We start from the raw sequence: 19985 nt of genomic DNA on the forward strand, positions 1-19985 counted from the left end.
CGCAATAACGACCCCGCCGTTGACTTAGAAACACAAGGCTTCTTCACCTAGCCCCGCCCCTGTGCAGACCTGGGGCCACGCCCCCCGTGGCTCCGGACCTTTTGAAAATTCCACCTTGTGAAGATGGCAAAGTGGTTCAGCGTTAGGTTTCGAACCGCAAGGTTAAGAGTTCAAAACTACCAACCGCTCTGCGGAGGGCACAGGCGGAACTTTCTACTCCCAATTAAGTATCGGAAACTCACAGCGTCGCTGTAAGTCAGCATTAAGTCAATGCTGTAAGTCAATGGCGTGAGTTTGGTTTGGTTTATGGGAATAAACCTACAGTCCCACTAACGGTTCAAAAGTGCGCTAAGGAAGGAAGATGTTCCAGTCTACCTCTGCAAAGATTACAACCTTGGGGACACTATGGGGCAGTTATAGTCTGAAGCAGAATTTGACAAATGAAAAGGCTTTTTTTTTTTTGGTGGCCCGCCTTCCTCTAAACTGGTGGCTCCGCCTCTTTGCAAGCCTGAGTCACGTGGGCCCGACCATCTCCGAAGAAAGCCGAAGCGTATCGCCCGCCTTCCCCCAAGCCGAGTGCTTCAGTTCCCGACCATCCCCGAAGTCCGCTGAAGCTTTCGGCCCAGATCCGAATTGAGCTGACGTTCCCGACAATAGCCGAAAAAAGCCGAAGCTTACTGGTGGCCCCGCCTCCGAACTGAAAGCTCAAGCCCCGCCTCTCCCCTCCCCGTTCAGTCCCCCTTCCCTCCGAACTGAAGGCTGCGGCCCCGCCTCTTCCCGCGCGGAGCCCCGCCCCCTACGTGCCCGCGGTCCGCGCCCCCGCTCCGTAGATCCGGGACCGTGGGTCCAGCGGCGGACTCGCACTCCCGGGGGACTCCTTCCCTGCTTGCCACGGATCCCTCACGGTGTCCGCGCGCCTGGCCCCCCCGAGAGCGGAGGCGGGGACCTGCGGGGCGGGGGAGGCGTGGCCCGAGCTGCTGGACCCCCGCGGGCTGGGGACTGATCGGCCGCCTCCTGCCCGTGCGGCGTGGAGCCGCGGGCCCAGGTGGGTCCGGGCGCCGGGACATGCATGGGGTCCAGAGGGTGGGGAAGGGGTGTTGCGGACCCACGGGGTTCCGGGGTGCAGAAGCAGCCCCGGGAGCGTGGCTGAGCACCGGCGTGTCGTAACCGCCTGTGGCTTTGCGGGGGCCGGGACCTGTTGGGGCTGTTGGTGCTCGCTCATTGGGGTGCAGCTAGGAGAGAGGTCAGGGTCGCCAAAAAGAGATAGACGGGAAGCTTGGTAGACGGGTGTTGGTTACGTGGGGTCTCAAAGAGGGACGGACTGGGAGTTCAAAAGCGGAGTCGGGGTGGGGGTGGGGTCCAGATTCCCGGAACCTGGAAGATGGAGGGGCTGGAAACGCTTGGCGCTCTAAAGGTGGGGTGATTGTTTCTGATGTTTCAGAAGAGGGGGAATCCAGAAACCTAAGTTCCGTGGGGGAGGGACTGCCCCTATGAGAAGGTAGGGAGGGGTGTGTGGGGGTGGGAATCCCAATTCCAGGCAAGAGAGGGTGCTGGGAGCTTCTGAGGAGGTGGTGACAGGAGGCATGCTCTCTTCGGCGTCCAGAACTGGAGTCTGGTGGATACCTGGGTGCTCAGATGGGCTGATGGTTCAAAAACAGGATCCAGAACGCAGAAGGGGGGCTGCCAGAGCTCTCAAAGGGGAAGGGGCCAGGAGGGAGGTTGTCTCTGAATTCCCATGGAAGGGGGAGTCGAAAACCGGGTCATCAATGGGGGGAGGGGGGCGTGCATGGGACGTCTAGACGTGGTTTCTAGACCCAAAGAAGCTAGCGGGCTGGGCCCCGGATTTCAGCATCTCTGAAGGAGGAAGGGATTAGATGGAGTTCTTCTCAAAAGGAGGGATTAGATGGAGTTCTTCTCAAAGGAGAGGCAATGAGGGCGCCATATAGAACCCTTGAAAACTGCCCACCTGGAGAGCTGACTTCCTGGGTTCATGAAGAGGGAAGCTCCCCGCCCCATCTCCGCCCAGGCCTAGCGGCACTTGCGGGTTCTCACCGCCACCCCCTGACTTCCCCAACCCCCCCCAGAGCATGTCGCCAGAAGAGTGGACCTATCTAGTGGTTCTTCTTATGTCCATCCCCATCGGCTTCCTCTTTAAGAAAGCTGGTGAGTCAAGTTCCCTCCCCTAGTGGAAAATAAGGGAGGGGTTGGGTGGGGCTGGGCGAAGTGTGGGGCACGGAGGGGGGGGGGGTCCTCTGGAAGATTCCAGGCTAAGGCTGCCTTTTCTCCCTCCCGCAGGACCTGGTCTGAAGCGATGGGGGGCAGCGGCTGTGGGCCTGGGGCTCACGTTGTTCACCTGCGGACCTCATACCTTGCATTCTTTGGTCACCATCCTTGGGACCTGGGCCCTTATTCAGGCCCAGCCCTGGTGAGAGCTGGCCGGGGACAACTCAAGCCAGTGTCCCTGGCCCCTCCCCCCGCCCCCCCCCAGCACAGCAGTCGGTTAGGTTGTGGGCTTCTAACCACTAGGTTGGCTGTTCAAACCCACTAACAGCTCCACAGAGGGAAAGATGAGGCAGTCTGCTTCTATAAGGAGAGTTACAGCCTTGTAAACTCTATGGGGCCATTCTACCCTGTTTTATATAGTTGTCATGAGTTGAATTAGACCCGATGGCAGTGGGTCTGGTCTTTTGGGGGGGAGACAAGGGGGTCCCAGTCCTCATCATCCCGTTTGAGGGGATACTCCACCGTCCCTATTCATATCCATCCTGTCTCTACATCTCTGTTTTTTGTATATCTCTGTCTCTCTGTGTGTTTCTCAGGCTCTCTTTATATCTGTTTATTTTTAAATTTTTATTAATTGAGATTTAATACATATATGATTCCATATTTGACTCACATCAAGTAAAATTGCACAATTGCAACCACAGTTTCCAAACGTTCTTTTTCTACATGGACTCCTTGACATCGTCCCCCTTTTACCACACAGCCACCTGTGCCCCTGGTTCCCTGAACTCCTTATTCTACTTGCTGCCCCTATAGGTTCTTCAGTCCTGGGTTTCATATACCCCCAAGCAGAAAAAGCATGTAACACAACTTCAAGAGGGTGACCCCCAATGACAATACCTCTGAGATACACCCTCATATAAAACCAAAAATATAGAACATTTGGAAACCAGATCAGGTCCAGCCAACGTCATAGTGGGGACCTGCTGACAAAGTTTGAACTGTTCAAGTCAGATTTCTATCTTTGATCTTCTGTTTTGATGTCTCTGTCCCTCACACTGTCTATGTTTGTACTGCCTCTGTTTTACCAGATTTGTCTGTTTCTGTTTCTATGCCCTCGCTCTCTCTTTCTGGATCATGAAGGTCAAACAAAACCAAAGATTAAGCGGTCTTCCCCAGAACTTTCACTTAACCCCTCCCCTTCCTCTTCTGCCCATTCCTCTCCCCCATCACCCAATCTCTGTCACGCCCATTGCCATTGCGTCCCATCTCTCTCTTTCTCTCCTGGGGGCGGGGCTGTGGGTGGGTGTGCAGCTGGACCTGGTGGGCAGGGGAGGTCCAGGCTGAAGCCCTTCCCTTCTCTGCCGCAGCTCCTGCCATGCTCTGGCTCTGGCCTGGACCTTCTCCTATCTCCTCTTCTTCCGTGCCCTCAGCCTGCTGGGCCTGCCCACGCCCACGCCCTTCACCAACGCCGTCCAGCTGCTGCTCACGCTGAAGGTGGGTCAGTTGCAGTCTGTCACGGCCGCGTGGGCCCTCACTAACCTCCACTGGGCCTGGGTTCCTGGGTTCACTTCTACTCCCATGGGGTGGGGGGAGCTTCTCTCCCAGACTAGGGAGGGGGGCGGGACTTGCCCTCAGGGCACCCAGGGTGGGATTACACCTTTCAGGCACCCTTATAAAAGTCTTTTCCTTTGCGGGTCCTCAGTGATGGGGAAGTAACAGCAGGTGCCAGGCAGGGCTGGGTGCTATCCCAGCTCGTTCACCTTGTTGTTGGGGTGGTCAGTTACGGTCTCCACCATTCCAACCCCTGGAGACACCCTCTCCCCCCAACACCCCTATGCCCAGAGATGGACCCCCAAGAGGGTGGCCTTTCAGAAGCGGATTGCCAGGCCTCTGTCTGTGGCACCTCTGGGTGGATCTGAGCCACCAATCTCAGCCAGTGGTTAAATGCTTAACTACCTGCCCTTCAGTGACAGGTGAACCATCCTACAGAGTTTGCAAACATTGGGCTCAGGGCACAGAGACTCCAAGCACCTGACAGGGCCCCCTGAGGCTGTGAGTGACAGCAGATTCTCAGGCCCGCCCACACCTACCATGCCACGAATGAGCTCCTACTGTGTGCTGGGCAATTACTAGGTTACAAATGAGCTCCTACTGTGTGCTGGGCACCTACCAAACCACGAACAGTAGACATCCAACGGAGCCCTGTGAGTTCGTGGTTGGAACCCATCCATCCACCTTCCCACGGGAGAACGAGGAGCCCAAGGTTACGCCCCCAAAGCCTTTGGGGGGCATGTCTCTTCTGTCCTACTGGGTCGCTGTGAGGTTGGATTGACTGGATGGCAGTGGGTGTGTGGGTGGGGTTCGAGGTATACACCCGAAAGAATGGCAGTGAACAGCTGGTCGACTGGGTCAGGACCTGAGCTGGGGTGAGGGCCAGACGGGAGCAGTTTGAGAGTGACCCGCTGGGAGTGGTGCCTTCCCCAAGGAGGGAAAGAGCCCTGGGGAATAACCGCCCCCACCCCCAGAGGCATGGAGAAGCCATGACACCCAGTCCTGGGTGGTGCCAGCAATTAACACTGGAAAGGGGGAGTCCTGCCCGCCAACCCAGAGGCACCTCGGAAGAAAGGCCTGGCGACGTGCTTCCCCTAGAACCAGCCATGGGAAATCCTGTAGCACCAAAACTACTGGCCCCGGAGACTCCCGGAAGAAAGGCGCACCTGGAAAGAGCTCCAGACCTGGAGCTCTTTTAAACGCTGTCACCAGAGGGTGCATTTGACAACAGGTCACAGAGGAGGGAGAGAACAGGAAGCTGGTGGGGTGTGTGCGGATGGGCACACCACCCCAAGGGAGGATGTAGTTGATGGGATTGCATGGCCTATTTGGGAACTGTTGGCCCTGCAGACATCTCTGGCTATATGGGAAAGCCCTCTGGGGCACACTTTGATCCCGGGGTGCTCGGGGTGCCGCCGTGAATTGGGGTCCACTCCGGATTTTTTGCACGGGATTCTAGGTACCAGAGGCTGGACTTGGTGTGGGGCTGATGTGAAAGATTCAGAAGGAGCCCTGTGGGTTCCCAAGGCTGTAACTCTTCACAAGAGTAGAAAGCCTCGTACCAGTGGGGTACTGCGTTGGCCGCTCACCGCAGGGTCAGCAGTTCGAAACCGGCGGCCCCTCTGCAGGAGAAAAGCGAGGCTTTCTACACCTGCAAAGACTGATAGCCTTGGGAACCCAGCAGGGCAGTTCTACTCCACCCCATGGGATTGCGCACCATGAGTCGGCAGGGAGTTTGCATTTTCCCAATGGTTTGTGATAACAAGTGGGCGACGGGCACCCAACTGTTGGTCTTATATGGCTGTGTTAGGTTAGAGATGTTTGCGTGTAGCTAGAAGTTTCCCCCACCGTGTTGTTTAGACGTTGACAGGCCCTAGCCGACGTTCCATACCAGCCTCACCTAATGGTTCCAACTTAGGTACAAATTCGACTTAACAGACAGGTTTGGGCTGGGACTTGTTTATAACCCCAGGGGGACCTGCCTGTACAGATAAAATCCTCAGCTTGTCCGTGTCCACTGGTCCCAGGGGCTGCTGGGAGTGCGGGCTAAAGGGAGGTTGGTCAGCCAGCGTAAGGAAGGGCCTCAGCTCCCACATTTCCCCCTCCCACCCCCCTTCCTCTTAGCTGGTGAGTCTGGCCAGTGAGGTTCAGGACCTCCACCAGGCCCAGAGGAAGGAGATGGCAGTGGCCTTCAGCAAGGGCCCCACCCTGGGGCTGCTCCCCGACGTGCCCTCGCTGATGGAGACGCTTAGCTACAGCTACTGCTACGTGGGAATCATGACAGGTGAGCCAGCCCAGCCCCTCCCAGCTGTCTGTCTGTCTGCTCTGTGCCTGTCCTCCGCCTGAGCACGGCACCTCCCCTGTGTTCTCACCCCATCCCGCCTCACCTCTGCCCCAGAAACTGCTTCTCTGAAGGAGAAGACGTTAGTCCCACTCACAACTCCAACAGGAAGGGGGGCGGCCCCCGGATCCCCTAGAGGTGTCCCAGGGTCAGATGGCCTGTCGGGTTTCCAAGGCTGTAACCTGTACAGAGTTGACTAGTTTCAAGTACAATGAGGGGCAGTCAAGAAATCTACCAACATGTAGCACCAAGTAAACTTGCTGCACAAAAACCTCTTGTTGGGGACCGGTTAGTCCAGGTTGACAAGAGAAACAAATTCATAGACACTCGTGTATAAAGAAGAGCTTTTTGTATCTTGAGAGAACATCCCAGCCCTGTCCAGAGCAATCCATAAGTCCAATTCTAGTCCATAAATTCCTCTTTAGACTCACACAGCACATGCATTGTTGCTGAATGCAGGAAGATCACAGGCCAGTGGCTAGAAGGTCTTGTGGATCCAGTGGCAGTGGAAGCATCTCAGCGCTGACTCAGTTCTCCGTGTGTCTCCTCCAGCTCTCTGAGGGTCTCAACAGCAGGAACGGGAAGGCAGAGAGACGGGGTCTGCCCTCCAATGAGCTATTTACGGTATATATTTGAGTACAAGCTGGCCTGAATATCAGTGGAGGCACCTAATTTTACAACAAAAACTGCATTAAAAATGTGCCGAAAAACTCAGCTTGTACACAAGTATATACAGTAACTCCGTTGCACTTCCATATGAGGTCATCAAGTTGTGGTCTGATTGACAGGCTAGACTCCACCCCTTATCTCAAGTTGACAGGGGATTATTTAATGGCCACGGGGACCAAAGATGTCACTTTGAGGACTAAGGTACACCTGGCCCAACCCAGCTCCCTCCAAGGCATGTGAAAGAGGGACCAGAACTAGGGCAGACCGCAGAAGAACCGATGCCCTTGAACTAGAGTGTTTTCCCACGCTGGTGGAGAACATTGACTGTACCACGGACAGCCAGTTGGAACAGGAAGTCCAGCTGGATCGCTACATGGAAGCAAGGATGGTGAGACCTCGTGTCATCAGCAGAGACCAGTCCCTAGAGAAGGACTTCTGCTTAGTAAAGTGGGGGGACCTGAAGAAGAGACAAAGAAGACCGGACCAATGAGGAGCCGAGACCAAGGGCTCAAGCAGAAGGAAAATGCTCTGAAAAGGATGATGGCAGCATACACAGCAATGTGCTGGACACAATGGATGTATGGATTGTGATAAGAGCTGTAAGAGCCCCCAATAAAATGATTTTTAAAACAATAAAGTAAAAGAACCTGCAGGGATGGACTGACCCAGTGGCGGCAACAACAGGCTCACACATCGTAATGGTTACGGGGACAGTGTGTGGGACAGCCGGACGGTGTTTTGTTCTATCGTGCACCGAGTCACTGTGAGTCAGCACCCACCAACATGGGTCTTTAATAGATGCCCAGGTCGTTCTCCTGAAGAGCAGCTGGGTGGGTTTGAACTGCCCACCTCTCTATTAGCAGCTGAGTGCTTTAACTGTCAAGCCACTAGGAGGCTCCTGCCAGCTTCCTGGGAGCAGAGAGGAGACTGAGCTGAGAGAAATGTGTGCACAGCAAAGCCTGTGCAAACAGAGACCTGTATGAGGCGGGGAATTCCAGTGTTTTCTACTCAGACAAGCTACAGTGAAGGGTCAGGCTGCCCCTGTCCAACACAGAGAAGCAAGACAGTCCTACTGAGGGTTTATCCACAGGACCCCGTTGAAATGTAGAGTTGAGTGGTTTTTAGTAGACAAAACCAAACTCACCTCCAGCGAGTCAGTACTGAATCGTAGCAACCTCGGGGGTCAAGCGCTGGGTTGCTAGCCACAGGGTCAGCAGTTTGAAACCACTAGCAGCTCTGCGGGTGAAACACAGGGTTTTCCACCCCCGTTAAGAGTTACCGCCTCAGAAACCCACAGGAACGGTTCTGTCCTGCCCTGTGAGGGGCACTGTGAGTCGGAATTGAGAATACCAAAGGGCCTTGAAAAAGCTCGTGGAGAAATCCCATAGTCTTTCAATCCTGTTTTCCCACCAGCATACTGTTGAAGCCCCCTCGTGGTCCCAGCCACGTGTGTCCTTCCACGACGTCTTTGATCATCCCCGGAGAAGCCCGCTCCTTCCCATCCTATCCCTTCCATCCTCGGTTGGTCCCTGCTGTGAAGTAGACAGCCTAGCTCATGGCCACCCACCCCTTGGTCCCCCACGGTCAGAGGAGACTGTGACAGCCCATAGTGTTCCCACTGATTGATTTTCAGAAGAAGATTGCCAGCCTTCCTTCTTAGCGCACCTTCCTCCAGAAACGGTCAGGCCCCCGAGCAGCCCACAAGCCCCTGATGACAGTGGAGGGGTGGTGACGCATGAGGGACACATGCTGAGATTCCAACCCCAGTCTCCCCCGCAGGGCAGGCCAGAATCTGACCACTGAACCACACACCCCGCTCCCACTCTATCCCCCCCCCCACCAGCTACTGGCCACTCTCCTGCCTCTACTCTGCAGACTTTTAAACAAGCATTAGTCTTGGGCTGTTATTTTGGAAATAACATGGCTGTTTTTAAATAACATCGACATGGCTGGCTTTTCGGCAGACATACCTTATAAACTGACTTAGACAATATCCGTTCCCACGTGTCCGCTCCCATTCATCCGCCCTCTCAGATGATATCTGGTCTTTCGGCAGCTTGGGCCTTTTTCTACCCCGTGTCCACTGCTGTTCATCTCCACGGCTCCCTCCCCAGCCCAGGCCACCATCACAGTGGCTTATCTAACTGGCCGTGATGGTCTCCCGGTACCCATGGTCCTGTCCCCCTCCAAGCCCACATTTCTACTCAGCAGCCAGGAAACCAAAATTAACCAAACTCACTGCCTTCAAGTGAATGCCAACTCATAGCGACCGACTCTGTAGGACAGGGAGGAACTGCCCCTGCGAGTTTCCGAGGCTGAAACTTTTCACGAGTAGAAAGTCTTCCTCTCCAGCAGCCAGAGGACTCTGGTTAAGAGGGTAGATGGCAGCCGGCCACGTCTCTCCTCAAAGGACCCAAATGGTTTCCTGTTGAGAGCGCTCGGTGCTTGTGGGGCCCAGAGGACCCCCCCACCTCCCCCCCTACCCTGCCTTCCCACCCCCCACTCCACCTTCCCACACCCCACTTCCCTCTTTGTTCTCATGTCACAGGTGCATTGCACATTTGTCTGTCACTTTTGGACACTGAGGTCTCCCCACCTCTCTGAGTCCTGTCTGTCTGTCCGTCTGTCTTTCTCTTCCTAGTTCTCTGGTCCACCTGGTCAGTATCTCTGCCTACCCTCATGTTGGGGTGGCTGTCCTTCTCTGTCTCTGGAGTTCTTCGTCCTGCCCAAGCTCTGTAGTTTCTTCATTCCCGCCCGCCCCGGGCTCCATCCCATCCGGGGTCTGCGTGTGCCAGCGTTTCCTTCTTCCCTCTCTGTCCTCCGGATTCCTCTCCTCCATCGCCTCTGGTCCCTCTCCCCAGGGTCTCTATCTCCTTAGTCTCATTCCTCTCCCAGGGTCTCCATGCCCTCAGCCTCAGTCATCTCTCAGGGTCTCCATCCCCCTTGGGGTCTTTGCTCCCATCCCCAGTGTCCTTCCCCCTCATCCATCTCTGCCCTTCCTCTCTCGGGTCTGCATTCCTCCCCTCAGACGCTATCCCCCCATCCCTTTGAGGTTCGGTCCCTGCCCCAGAACCTCTGTATCCCCCCCCAGCACTCCCAGATGTCCTCCTGCAGGGTCTCCATCCCCCCTTCATGGTCTCTGTACACCCCTCCCAGTGTTATGCCAGTCACCCCCGAACCCCCCACCCAGAGCCTCCTCTTCTACCCTGTGAGCCCCTCCCGCCCAGCCCACCTCCCCACCATGCCGTCTCCCCATGTGCCCCCAGCCCCCAAGCTATACCCCCACCTTGGTCTCACCACATGAGACCTCTTCTTCCCCTAGCTGCATATCTTCCCACGCCCGGTCTCACCAAATGTCGTCCTCTCCCCCTCACACCCCAAGAACCCCCCGAGCTGCACCCCGCCCCCCATGCCCGGTCTCACCAGGTGCCCTCCTCCCCGCACAGGCCCGTTCTTCCGCTACCGCACGTACCTGGACTGGCTGGAGCAGCCCTTCCCGGGGGCCGTGCCCAGCCTGCGGCCCCTGCTGCGCCGCGCCTGGCCGGCCCCCCTCTTTGGCCTGCTCTTCCTGCTCTCCTCGCACCTCTTCCCGCTGGAGGCCGTGCGCGAGGACGCCTTCTACGCCCGCCCGCTGCCCGCCCGCCTCTTCTACATGATCCCGGTCTTCTTCGCCTTCCGCATGCGCTTCTACGTGGCCTGGATTGCGGCCGAGTGCGGCTGCATTGCCGCCGGCTTTGGGGCCTACCCGGTGGCCGCCAAGGCCCGGGCCGGGGCCGGCCCCACCCTTCAATGCCCAACCCCCAGCAGGTCAGGCGGCCGGGAGGCTCTCCCAGACACCCCCGGAGCCCCCACCATGGGCTGGCCCTGCCCCTAGGACAAGCGAGAGAGAGCTCGCGCGCGCCCGGGGAGCAGGGGGGCAGGCTCGCCATCTGTGTAGGGAAACACTACCTTCTGATTCCAAAAGCCTAACCTACCCCCACCCCCTTGTAGCACTGTAGCCCCTTAGCTGCGTTGCCCGTGGCCCGCGAGTCCCTTGCGACTCCCAGCGTTCCCATGTGTGTCAGGACAGCGGCTCCTTTTCAGGGCCATGTGCCCTCTGGGCAGCAGATTGCCTTGCCCCTCTGTCTGGGTTTGAACCCGCAGCCTTATGGCTAGGCGTTTGCACACATGCCGGGGATGCCACGGTGGAGAGTCTCTGGTGGTTGCTAAGGAACAGGAAGATGGCACCCCCTCTGTTGCCATGGAAGCATCACCCCCAAACCAGGTTGTTTTTGGTCGCCTGTGATGCCCATGTGATGGGGCGCCCCCAGTTGCTAGGCAAAGGGTTCCTTAGCAACCAAACTCGTCTCTGCTTGAGAGGTAGGGGACCCTGGTAACCCGTGCCCCTTCTCCCTGTAAGGGTTGCTTTTTGCTGCTACAAAACACGGCCGCCAGGTCAACGAAGTCCTGTGTAGCGGAAGTGCCCCCCCTCCCGTGTACAGTACCCCCAACCCCGTGTTCCTTAGACAGTAGCTTCTCTGCCTGTCCTGCCTTCTGGTAAAAGGCCCGCCATGCCAAGCCACCTGGGATCACCTTCCTCCGGCAGCTGAGGAAGCTGAACCCCTGTTAACAGTGGAGTGAGCCTCGTTACTGGTGACAACCGCCCCCCTCCCCCCAGCCCCTGTGTTACCGCTGTCAGGTGCCCAGTCCATTCCAGTTCACAGCGACCCCATGTGACAGTACCACTGCCCCCATAGGGTACCTTGGGCTGTCACCTTTAAGGGAGCAGGTCCTTCCCCTGAGGAGCCGCTGGGCAGGTTCACAACGCTGGCCTCTGGGTTGGCAGCCTGGCAGATGAGAGCTTAACCGCTGTGCCACCATCAGAATAAAACCGAACCAAACCCATTGCTGTCGAGTTGATTCCGACTCATAGCGACCCGTTAGGACAGAGAACTGCTTCATAGGGTTCCTAAGGATGTATCTTCTCCCATGGAGCGGTTGGTGGGAAATAGAACCGCTAGTCACTGTGGGTTCTTGTTGCTAGGGAAGTAACGCCCCAGCTGTGTTGCTAGGGAAATGGGAACCAGGAGCAGGGCAGAAGCCCTGCAATGTAAACTATGGCCTGCCCCTATGCCTTGGTACCATCCTCTTACCTGTTAGCTGTGGTTATCCAAGTCGGTTCTGATTCATAGTAACCCTATAGGTCACTGAACCGCCCCATAGAGTATCCAAGGCTGTAAACCGAATAGGAGCCAGTAACATCATCTTTATCCCATGGAGCTGCTGGTGGGATTTGAACCACCAACCTTTGGGTAGCAGCTGAGTACTTAACCACGCCTACCAGGGCTCTTTGTACCATTCCTTTACAGTTATGAGCTGCCATTCCGTTTGGGGGAGTAGCCCCACCGTGGGAACGTATTGCCACTGCCCAAGTGACCAGGGGCTGATTTCTGGTTCTCAGGAAGTCGTCCCCTCTAGAAAATGTAGAAGTGGATCCCTAACCTTACCCGGCCTCTTCCTCATATGAGCAGCCACCAAGGGTTCAGACAGGTTCAAGAAAAGCTCCAAAGCCGCTACCGGCTAGAGAGGACCCATCTCCAACGGCCGGGAAAAGGCCCCTTTCCGGACCTTTTCTGAACACGGAGGCCTTGTTGCTAAGGAATGCCCTTTCCCTAGCAACGGAGGCCATCAATGCGTCACATGTGGGCCAGACCATCGCTCCCTAGCAAGCGTGAACTACCTTGTTGTTAGGGGTAGTACTTCCCTAGCAACCACAGTGCCAGCCAGTCTGGCACCGACCTTTTTAGGAAGCTTCTCAGAACAGAGCCCGCTTGGTTGCTAAGGGAAGACTTTCCCCCCTCCGTGTGTCTAAGCCCAAGCAGGGTCAGGTTGCTAAGGATGTATAGCTTAGCAACCGTAGCCTTTGAGGCTCCTAGGTGGCTGCTGCAGGCCCAGTACCCAGAGAACCCCACCATTGGCAATCCGGACTGTCCTAGCTAGTCCGATGGCCCTCGAGCTGTTGTTACTGGACCAGATACCCCTCCTTAGCTTCCTTCCCGGGCTGGGACAGGTGCAGGTGTCAGGGAGGGGGCCTGGCTGAACTGCATGTCTGTCCCGACCCTCATCCTCCACCCCCCCACCCCCCAGTCCGGAGAAAGCAGCCGCCCTGGAGTACGACTATGAGACCATCCGCAACATCGACTGCTACAACACAGACTTCTGCGTGCGCGTGCGGGATGGCATGCGGTACTGGAACATGACGGTGCAGTGGTGGCTGGCGCATTATATCTACAAGAGCGCACCATGGCGCTCCTACGTCCTAAGGTGAGCCCACCAGAGAACTACTACTCCCAGCAGACCCTGGGGCAGCCCGTGGTCTCCCTGACTGGGCTTCGGCCCCCGAGGCTCATGGGAGTTGTAGTTTCCGGCCTTGTAGGCCTCCGCCATGCTCAGCTCACTGAGCTAAGTCTTGCCCCCCACCCACAATGTAGGTCTCGGTTTCTACTTCTGTAAAGTCAGCCTTATTCAGCAGAAGCCCTGTCCTGAAGAAATTTCAACCAGTGGCCTCAGGAGCTGCCCTTTTGTAATCTTGGCCTTGCTGGTGACTTAGAAACGTTGGAGGGGTTGGGTGGCCTCTTGGGGTTCCCTCGTGGTTTCCCCAATTGTTTAGTAGGGTTGATGCTTTTACCTGTTTCACAAAGTGGCTTTTGGAGCTAAAAACATGTATATTTCACACACACACACACACAAAGGAAGGAAGGAAAAAAAAGTTCAATCCGGCTTTCGGCACCAAAACAAACAAAAAAAATAGGGGAAAAACCCTGTCACCCTCCACGTTAGGGGTGTGAGCACCTAAGAGGATGGCAGAGTCGTTTCCAGTGCAGGAGAAGATGGGGAAAGATCTTGGTGATGGGTTGGATGAAGAGGAAGCTCTTGGCGTGGTACAAATGGTTTGCGCCCAACTGCTACCTGAAAGGCCGCCAGTTCGACCCCACCCAGGGCCACGGTGTAAAAAAAAAATGAGGCCCAATGATCTGCTTCTATGCACATTATTGCTGTTAGGTGACGTCGACCCCGTTTCCACGGATAGCAACCCAGAGCGTGACAGAGTAGAACTGTCTCATGCCCACAGTGGGTTTGCTCACTTGTAAATCGTTACGGAATGGAGCCCTGGTGGCCCAGTGGTTCCGCACTTGGTTGCCAACCCTCAAAGGCCTTTGCTTTGAACTCACATGCCGCTCGGTGGTTAGAAGATGAGGTAGTCTGTTTGTGTAACCGGTCCAGCCTGGGAAGCCCCCGGGGACAGCTTCACTTTGTGTTGTCGCAGAATCGACTCATTGGCAACTGACCACAGCAGGAGGGAGGGTCCTGAGCGGGTTCCGCTCCATCACTTAGAGGTGATGAGTAGGTTCATGCTTCGGGGCAGGGTTGGGCTTAAGAATCGGACATTTGGACGCCATTGAAGTAGCAGTGACCTGTCAGTTCGAGGGCCGAGGGCCAAGTCCACGCATGCCCAAGGAGCACCAGTGTTTAGAACAAGGGCCCTCCCTGGGGGCGGGGCAGATTTTTTCCCTTGCCCCCTACCCAGCTCCCCCATATATCAGCATCTGGAAGCATTTTGGATGCCACTTGCGGGGGGGGGGGGGTGGTGGATAGTATTGACATGTGGAGGTCAGTGTTGCTGCAGTTCAACATGCTGCAATGAATAGAACAGACCCTGTTATGAGTTAAATTGTGTTGTCCTCCTGCCCCTAGCTGTTGTCCCCTCCCCACGCCCCATCCCCCAAAAAAGAAAAAATCCAACCGCAAGGTTGACAGGTCGAATGTGACAGCCACAGCTTAGGAGAAAGATGAGGCTATCTCCATCCGTAGATTTCCAGCCTCTGGACCCAAGGGCCAGTTCTACTCTGTCTTAGAAGGTCCCCCAGCAAGCCACTAGGAGTCAGAATCGACTCGGGGTTCGGGGTTCCTTTCCAATGGACCTGCAATGCTCACCATTCAACTCGGGCGGGCGTGCTTTGTCTTGGTGATGCTAATGAGACTGTCTTAGTTTCGGGGTCCTCTTGTGAGACATGAAAGAGCAGGTCACGCACGGAGGAGGAAGCACAGGATGGTAGAACTGCCCGTCCCCCCCCCACTCCCTCCACAGTGTAAGAGCACAGGCTAAACCCACTTCCTCCTGGGTTTCCCATGGCTATTCCTCCTCCCTTCCCATCACTTCCTGCCGTCTGCGCTTTCATCTCTGGGCAGCGGCTGCCCTTTAGATCTGGATGGTTGCTTGTGGCAATGAGTGGGTATTTCCCGTCACCAGGAGCCCTGGTTACAAACTGGACTGCTGATTGTCAAGGCAGCAGCTGGCGACCACCAGCCTCTCCTATGAGAAAGACTGGACCCTCCCCCCTAAAGAGTTACAGTCCTGGAAACTCAACAGCAGCAGTTCCACCCTGCCCTATAGGGTCCTACGGATGGATCGGCATCGCCGTGGAAGGGACAGCCGCCAGTTTGGTTTGGTGTGGAGTTCCTATTTACCTCGTAGGCCTGCCGATGGCTTGGCAGAAAGCTGGGGTCTGGGTTGTTGAGGTTTGGTTGTGTTTGTTTTGTCTTGGAGACCCCTGTGTTCAGAGGAGACAGAGATCAATGGCTCGGTTTCTTTGAGAGAAAGTGGGGGAAGATGGCTTCTGGGTTGCTTCCCCACCCCACCCCCACTTGCTTTTTATTGTGGACAGAGTGCAAGTGGACAGGGCAGATCTGTGTCCCCGTCCCTCTCCCCCACCCCCTGCCAACAATTCATACACATTTTGTTTCAGGTCACTGACTACACTGTCCACAGTGTACCATCCCTCATCTCACTGCTTCCTGCTTCCTGGTTTCTCCATCCCTCCCACCCCACCTCTTCCCCTAGCCCTGCTGAACTTTGTCCCTTGACTCAGTGTTGCCCTTTGGATCTCGGACAGTTGATGGTTCTGAGAAGTGCGGGCCTCCCTGGTGCTGATCGGTCCCTCAACTGAAACTTCCACTGACAATTGAACTGCAGTTTCTGTTCCACAGCAGCGGGTGTCTGGGTCCTTGGGGAGCTCTCTAGAGAATGGACCACAGACTGGAAGCTTCTGGGGGCTCGAGGGTGAGGGTGGTGGCCTTCCTCACCCGGGAGAACAAGACACAAACTTGATCCCATGCGGATGTGATGAAGGGGGGCCCGGGCAGGACTGGGGTGGGGCCTGGGAGTTTGTATAACTAGTTGCCAAAGAACATGAAGCGGAAGCAGGGACAGCGTTGTGCTGAGCAATTAGAGGCCCTCCTGTGTAACAAGGAGCCCTGGTGGTGTCGTGGGCTGGGCAATAGGCGGCTGAGTGCGAGGTCAGCAGTTCGAAACTACCAGCCCCACAGGACAAGGAGCTTTCTACCCCTGTCAGTCCTGCCTGGGACACCCAGTGGACCTGGGTCACCTTGAGTCGGTATTGACTCAATGGCAGCAAAGTGTTTGTTTTGTTTTTCCTGTGGGAACAAAGACTATAGGATGAAACACATACTGATCCTCAAAGGGAAAGAGGACCCAGGGGTTCCAGATATTGGTTGGCAGCCAGGGACTCCTTGACCCCTGCAGGAGGCAGATAAGCAAAGCCTCCTCAGTCTTCAGGAGAGAAGGAAGAGGGCTGCTGGTCTGAGGGAGGAGGGGCTGGGGGTCAGGACTCCTAGTCTGAGGGAGGAGGGCTGGGGATCAGGACTCCTGGTCTGAGAAAGGAGGGCTGGGGGTCAGGACTCCTGGTCTAAGAAAGGAGGACTGGGGGTCAGGACTCCTGGTCTGAGGGAGGAGGAGGGCTGGGGATCAGGACTCCTGGTCTAAGAAAGGAGGACTGGGGGTCAGGACTCCTGGTCTGAGGGAGGAGGAGGGCTGGGGGTCAGGACTCCTGGTCTGAGGGAGGAGGAGGGCTGGGGGTCAGGACTCCTGGTCTGAGGGAGGAGGGCTGGGGATCAGGACTCCTGGTCTGAGGGAGGAGGAGGGCTGGGGGTCAGGACTCCTGGTCTGAGGGAGGAGGGCTGGGGATCAGGACTCCTGGTCTGAGGGAGGAGGAGGGCTGGGGGTCAGGACTCCTGGTCTGAGGGAGGAGGGCTGGGGGTCAGGACTCCTGGTCTGAAGGAGGAGGGCTGGGGGTCAGGACTCCTGGTCTGAGGGAGGAGGGCTGGGGGTCAGGACTCCTGGTCTGAAGGAGGAGGGCTGGGGGTCAGGACTCCTGGTCTGAGGGAGGAGGGCTGGGGGTCAGGACTCCTGGTCTGAAGGAGGAGGGCTGGGGGTCAGGACTCCTGGTCTGAAGGAGGAGGGCTGGGGGTCAGGACTCCTGGTCTGAGGGAGGAGGAGGTCTGGGGGTCAGGACTCCTGGTCTGAGGGAGGAAGGCTGGGGGTCAGGACTCCTGGTCTGAGGGAGGAGGGCTGGGGGTCAGGACTCCTGGTCTGACGAGGAGGGCTGGGGACCAATACTTCTGAGTCTAAAGAAGAAGGTTCTGAGGTTTGCAACCCCCTAGTCTGAGGGCGGAGGGGGCCGCATCCTGGATCCCTGGGTCTAATGGAGGAAGGCTGGGACTCCTGGGTCTGAGAGAAGAGGGGGCCGGCCCAGGGATCTGAGGCATATCAGCTGCCCCTCCCTCCTGACTCCTGGCTTCCCCTCCCTCCCCGCAGGAGCGCCTGGACTATGCTGCTGAGCGCCTACTGGCATGGCCTGCACCCTGGCTACTACCTGAGCTTCCTGACCATCCCGCTGTGCCTGGCGGCCGAGGGGCGGCTGGAGTCGGCCTTGCGCCGGCGGCTGGGCACCGAGGGCCAGCAAGCCTGGGACTGGGTGCACTGGTTCCTGAAGATGCGCGCTTACGATTACATGTGCATGGGCTTCGTGCTCCTCTCGCTGGGTGACACGCTGCGCTACTGGGCCTCCGTCTATTTCTGCATCCACCTGCTGGCCCTGGTAGCCCTTGGGCTGGGGCTGGCGCTGGGCGGGGGCAGCCCCAGCCGGCGGAAGGCAGCCCCCCAGACCGAGGGCCCCGCTCCAGAAAAGCTCCGTGAGGAGTGAGTAGGTCGCCATCCACCACCGTGAGAACCAGCTGCCCTGGGAGAATGGCTGGAAGGAGCGCCCTGCGTGGGACCCCAACCTCAGGCCTCGCTGTCCCCCACCCCAATCCCCCACCTGCTCCAGTGCCTAGAGTATCCAGACCACGAGGCCACCCAAAAGATGGGGGCCTTCAAGAGAGGTGGGGTCCTCAGCGTGGGGCGAGGAGCCTCGGGGCCGGGCTCCGGGGAGTGGGGTTCCACTTTCCTCTCTCTCTCAGTGTATTTTTCTTATCTCATGGAATCATGGTTTCGAAAACAGGGAGCGGGCTGACCTGCCCATTCCATCCCCGGGGAGCACTGAGGCTCGGTCCCCAACAGGCTTGGGGTCCACCTTAGGCCCCTCTCACCCTCCCATCAGGCTCCCTGGGCCTTGACAGGGGGCGGTCAGTGTTAAAATCATACTCAATAAAGTGTTGCACAAGACGGTCACGTGTGTCTCCCTGTGTGCCTGGGCCCCCCGCCCCCGGGGGAGGCGCCAACGGGGGCTGGTCCTGTCCACTGCCAGCACCACCACCGCCCGCCCCCCAGAAAGAAGGTGAGGCACTTTGGTGGCGCAGCGTTTATGCACTCAACTGCCAACCAAAGTCGACAGTTCGAACTCAACAGCCGCTCGATGGGAGAAAGCGGAGGCTGCCCATCCACTGTCCCGGGAACCTAGAGGCAGCTCTGAGACCCTGCCCTATCAGGTCTCTGTCTCGCTGTCTAGTTCGTGAACGGCTTCACAAAGGCAGATTTCTTATTCTCTCAGTGTGGGAGGATCCAGCAAACTCACTGCCTCCAAGGTGATTCTAATTCATAGCAACCCTATAGGACAGGGTTAACTGCCCCTGTGGGTTTCCAAGACGATACCTCTTTTTCTTTTTCATTTTCCTTTTTTAAATAAATCATTCAATTGGGGAGGGAGTATTAATCTGGGTTGACTAGAGCGACAAATTTATAGATACTCAATGGTATATAAGAGAGCTTTATATGAAAGAGTAATTGTTGAGAAAACATCCCAACCCAGTCCAGATCAAGTCCATAAGTCTGATATTAGCCGATATGTCTGATACCATTCTATAAATTCCTCTTTAGACTCACGTTACACATGCAATGATGCCAAATGCAGGAAGATCACAAGCCAGTGAGGGAATTCTTGTGGATCCAGTAGTGGTGGAAGCATCTCAGTGCTGGTGTGGGTCTCCACACATGGCTCCTCCAGCTCTAGAGCTCTGGCTCCATCAACATAGCTTCATCTGTCTTGTCAACAGGAATGTGAAGCAGAGACAGTGTCTCCGGCCTCCAGGGAGGCGTTCCCAGAGTCCTTAGGAGAAGGCCATGCCCACACAGAGGCCTCATTGGCTATGACCTGATCGACAGGTGAGACTCCAACCCTCTACGCAAGTTGACAGGAGATTATGTAACTGCCATGGGGGGTTCTTACCTATATGATAACTATACCTTCCTTATCTCAAGCAGACATACCATTATCAGCACCAACAATTCTTAAACATCTTTCTTATTGAGCTCTTTGATATTAGCTCCTCTTTTTTTTCTTCCTCTCCCCCTACTCTGTCACCCCTTGAACCCTTAATATAGGATGTATCAATATTATTATTTATACCTATGTTATGCCGCCCATTCTGTCCACTCACCTACTATGTTGGTATTCTTCCCCTGGGGCGGCATTATTCTGCCATCATTGCTATCCAAGACGATAACTCCTGAGAGGAGTGGGAAACCACTTTTCTCCCTAGTGTGGGAGGCTAGCAGTGTGAATTTGGGGCACCAGCTCTAGGGAAAGTCTCGCTCTCTTGGCTCTAAGTCAAGAGACTCTTGGCTCAGAGTGTCTCCTGAGCTCCCGGGCCAACTCCACGTGGCTCTGTATCTCTGTTCCCCCAGCTCTACTTCTCAACTGGGTTTCACCTCATTTACACCAAAGGCGACTGTAGCTCTTTACGAGAATAAGAAACCTCACGTATCTCCTGTGCCAGACACAGAGATTAGAGAAGGGAGGAGCTCCAATGGCAGAGTGGTTTCGTGTTCAGCTGTTCACCACCAGATCGGCTGTTCAAAACCACCAGTGGCTTGGTGGGAGAACGAGGCTAACTGCTCCTGTAAAGAGTTAAAGTCTGGGCA

General features: G+C 56.3%; 1 protein-coding gene across 1 annotated transcript; it reads left to right on the forward strand.

Annotated features, from left to right (window-relative positions):
* Positions 1–786: 786 nt before the first annotated feature.
* Positions 787–18290, forward strand: MBOAT7 (membrane bound acylglycerophosphatidylinositol O-acyltransferase MBOAT7). The gene is made up of 8 exons (XM_075536267.1): positions 787–1045; positions 2085–2163; positions 2296–2425; positions 3594–3720; positions 5902–6061; positions 10234–10594; positions 12914–13090; positions 17442–18290. The coding sequence occupies exons 2-8, from the start codon at positions 2088–2090 to the stop codon at positions 17827–17829; spliced, it is 1419 nt and encodes a 472-aa protein (XP_075392382.1). The 5' UTR covers positions 787–1045; positions 2085–2087; the 3' UTR covers positions 17830–18290.
* Positions 18291–19985: the final 1695 nt, after the last annotated feature.

The sequence above is a fragment of the Tenrec ecaudatus genome, chromosome 18 (assembly GCF_050624435.1).
Source record: "Tenrec ecaudatus isolate mTenEca1 chromosome 18, mTenEca1.hap1, whole genome shotgun sequence".
In the NCBI taxonomy this organism is placed as follows: Eukaryota; Metazoa; Chordata; class Mammalia; order Afrosoricida; family Tenrecidae; genus Tenrec; species Tenrec ecaudatus.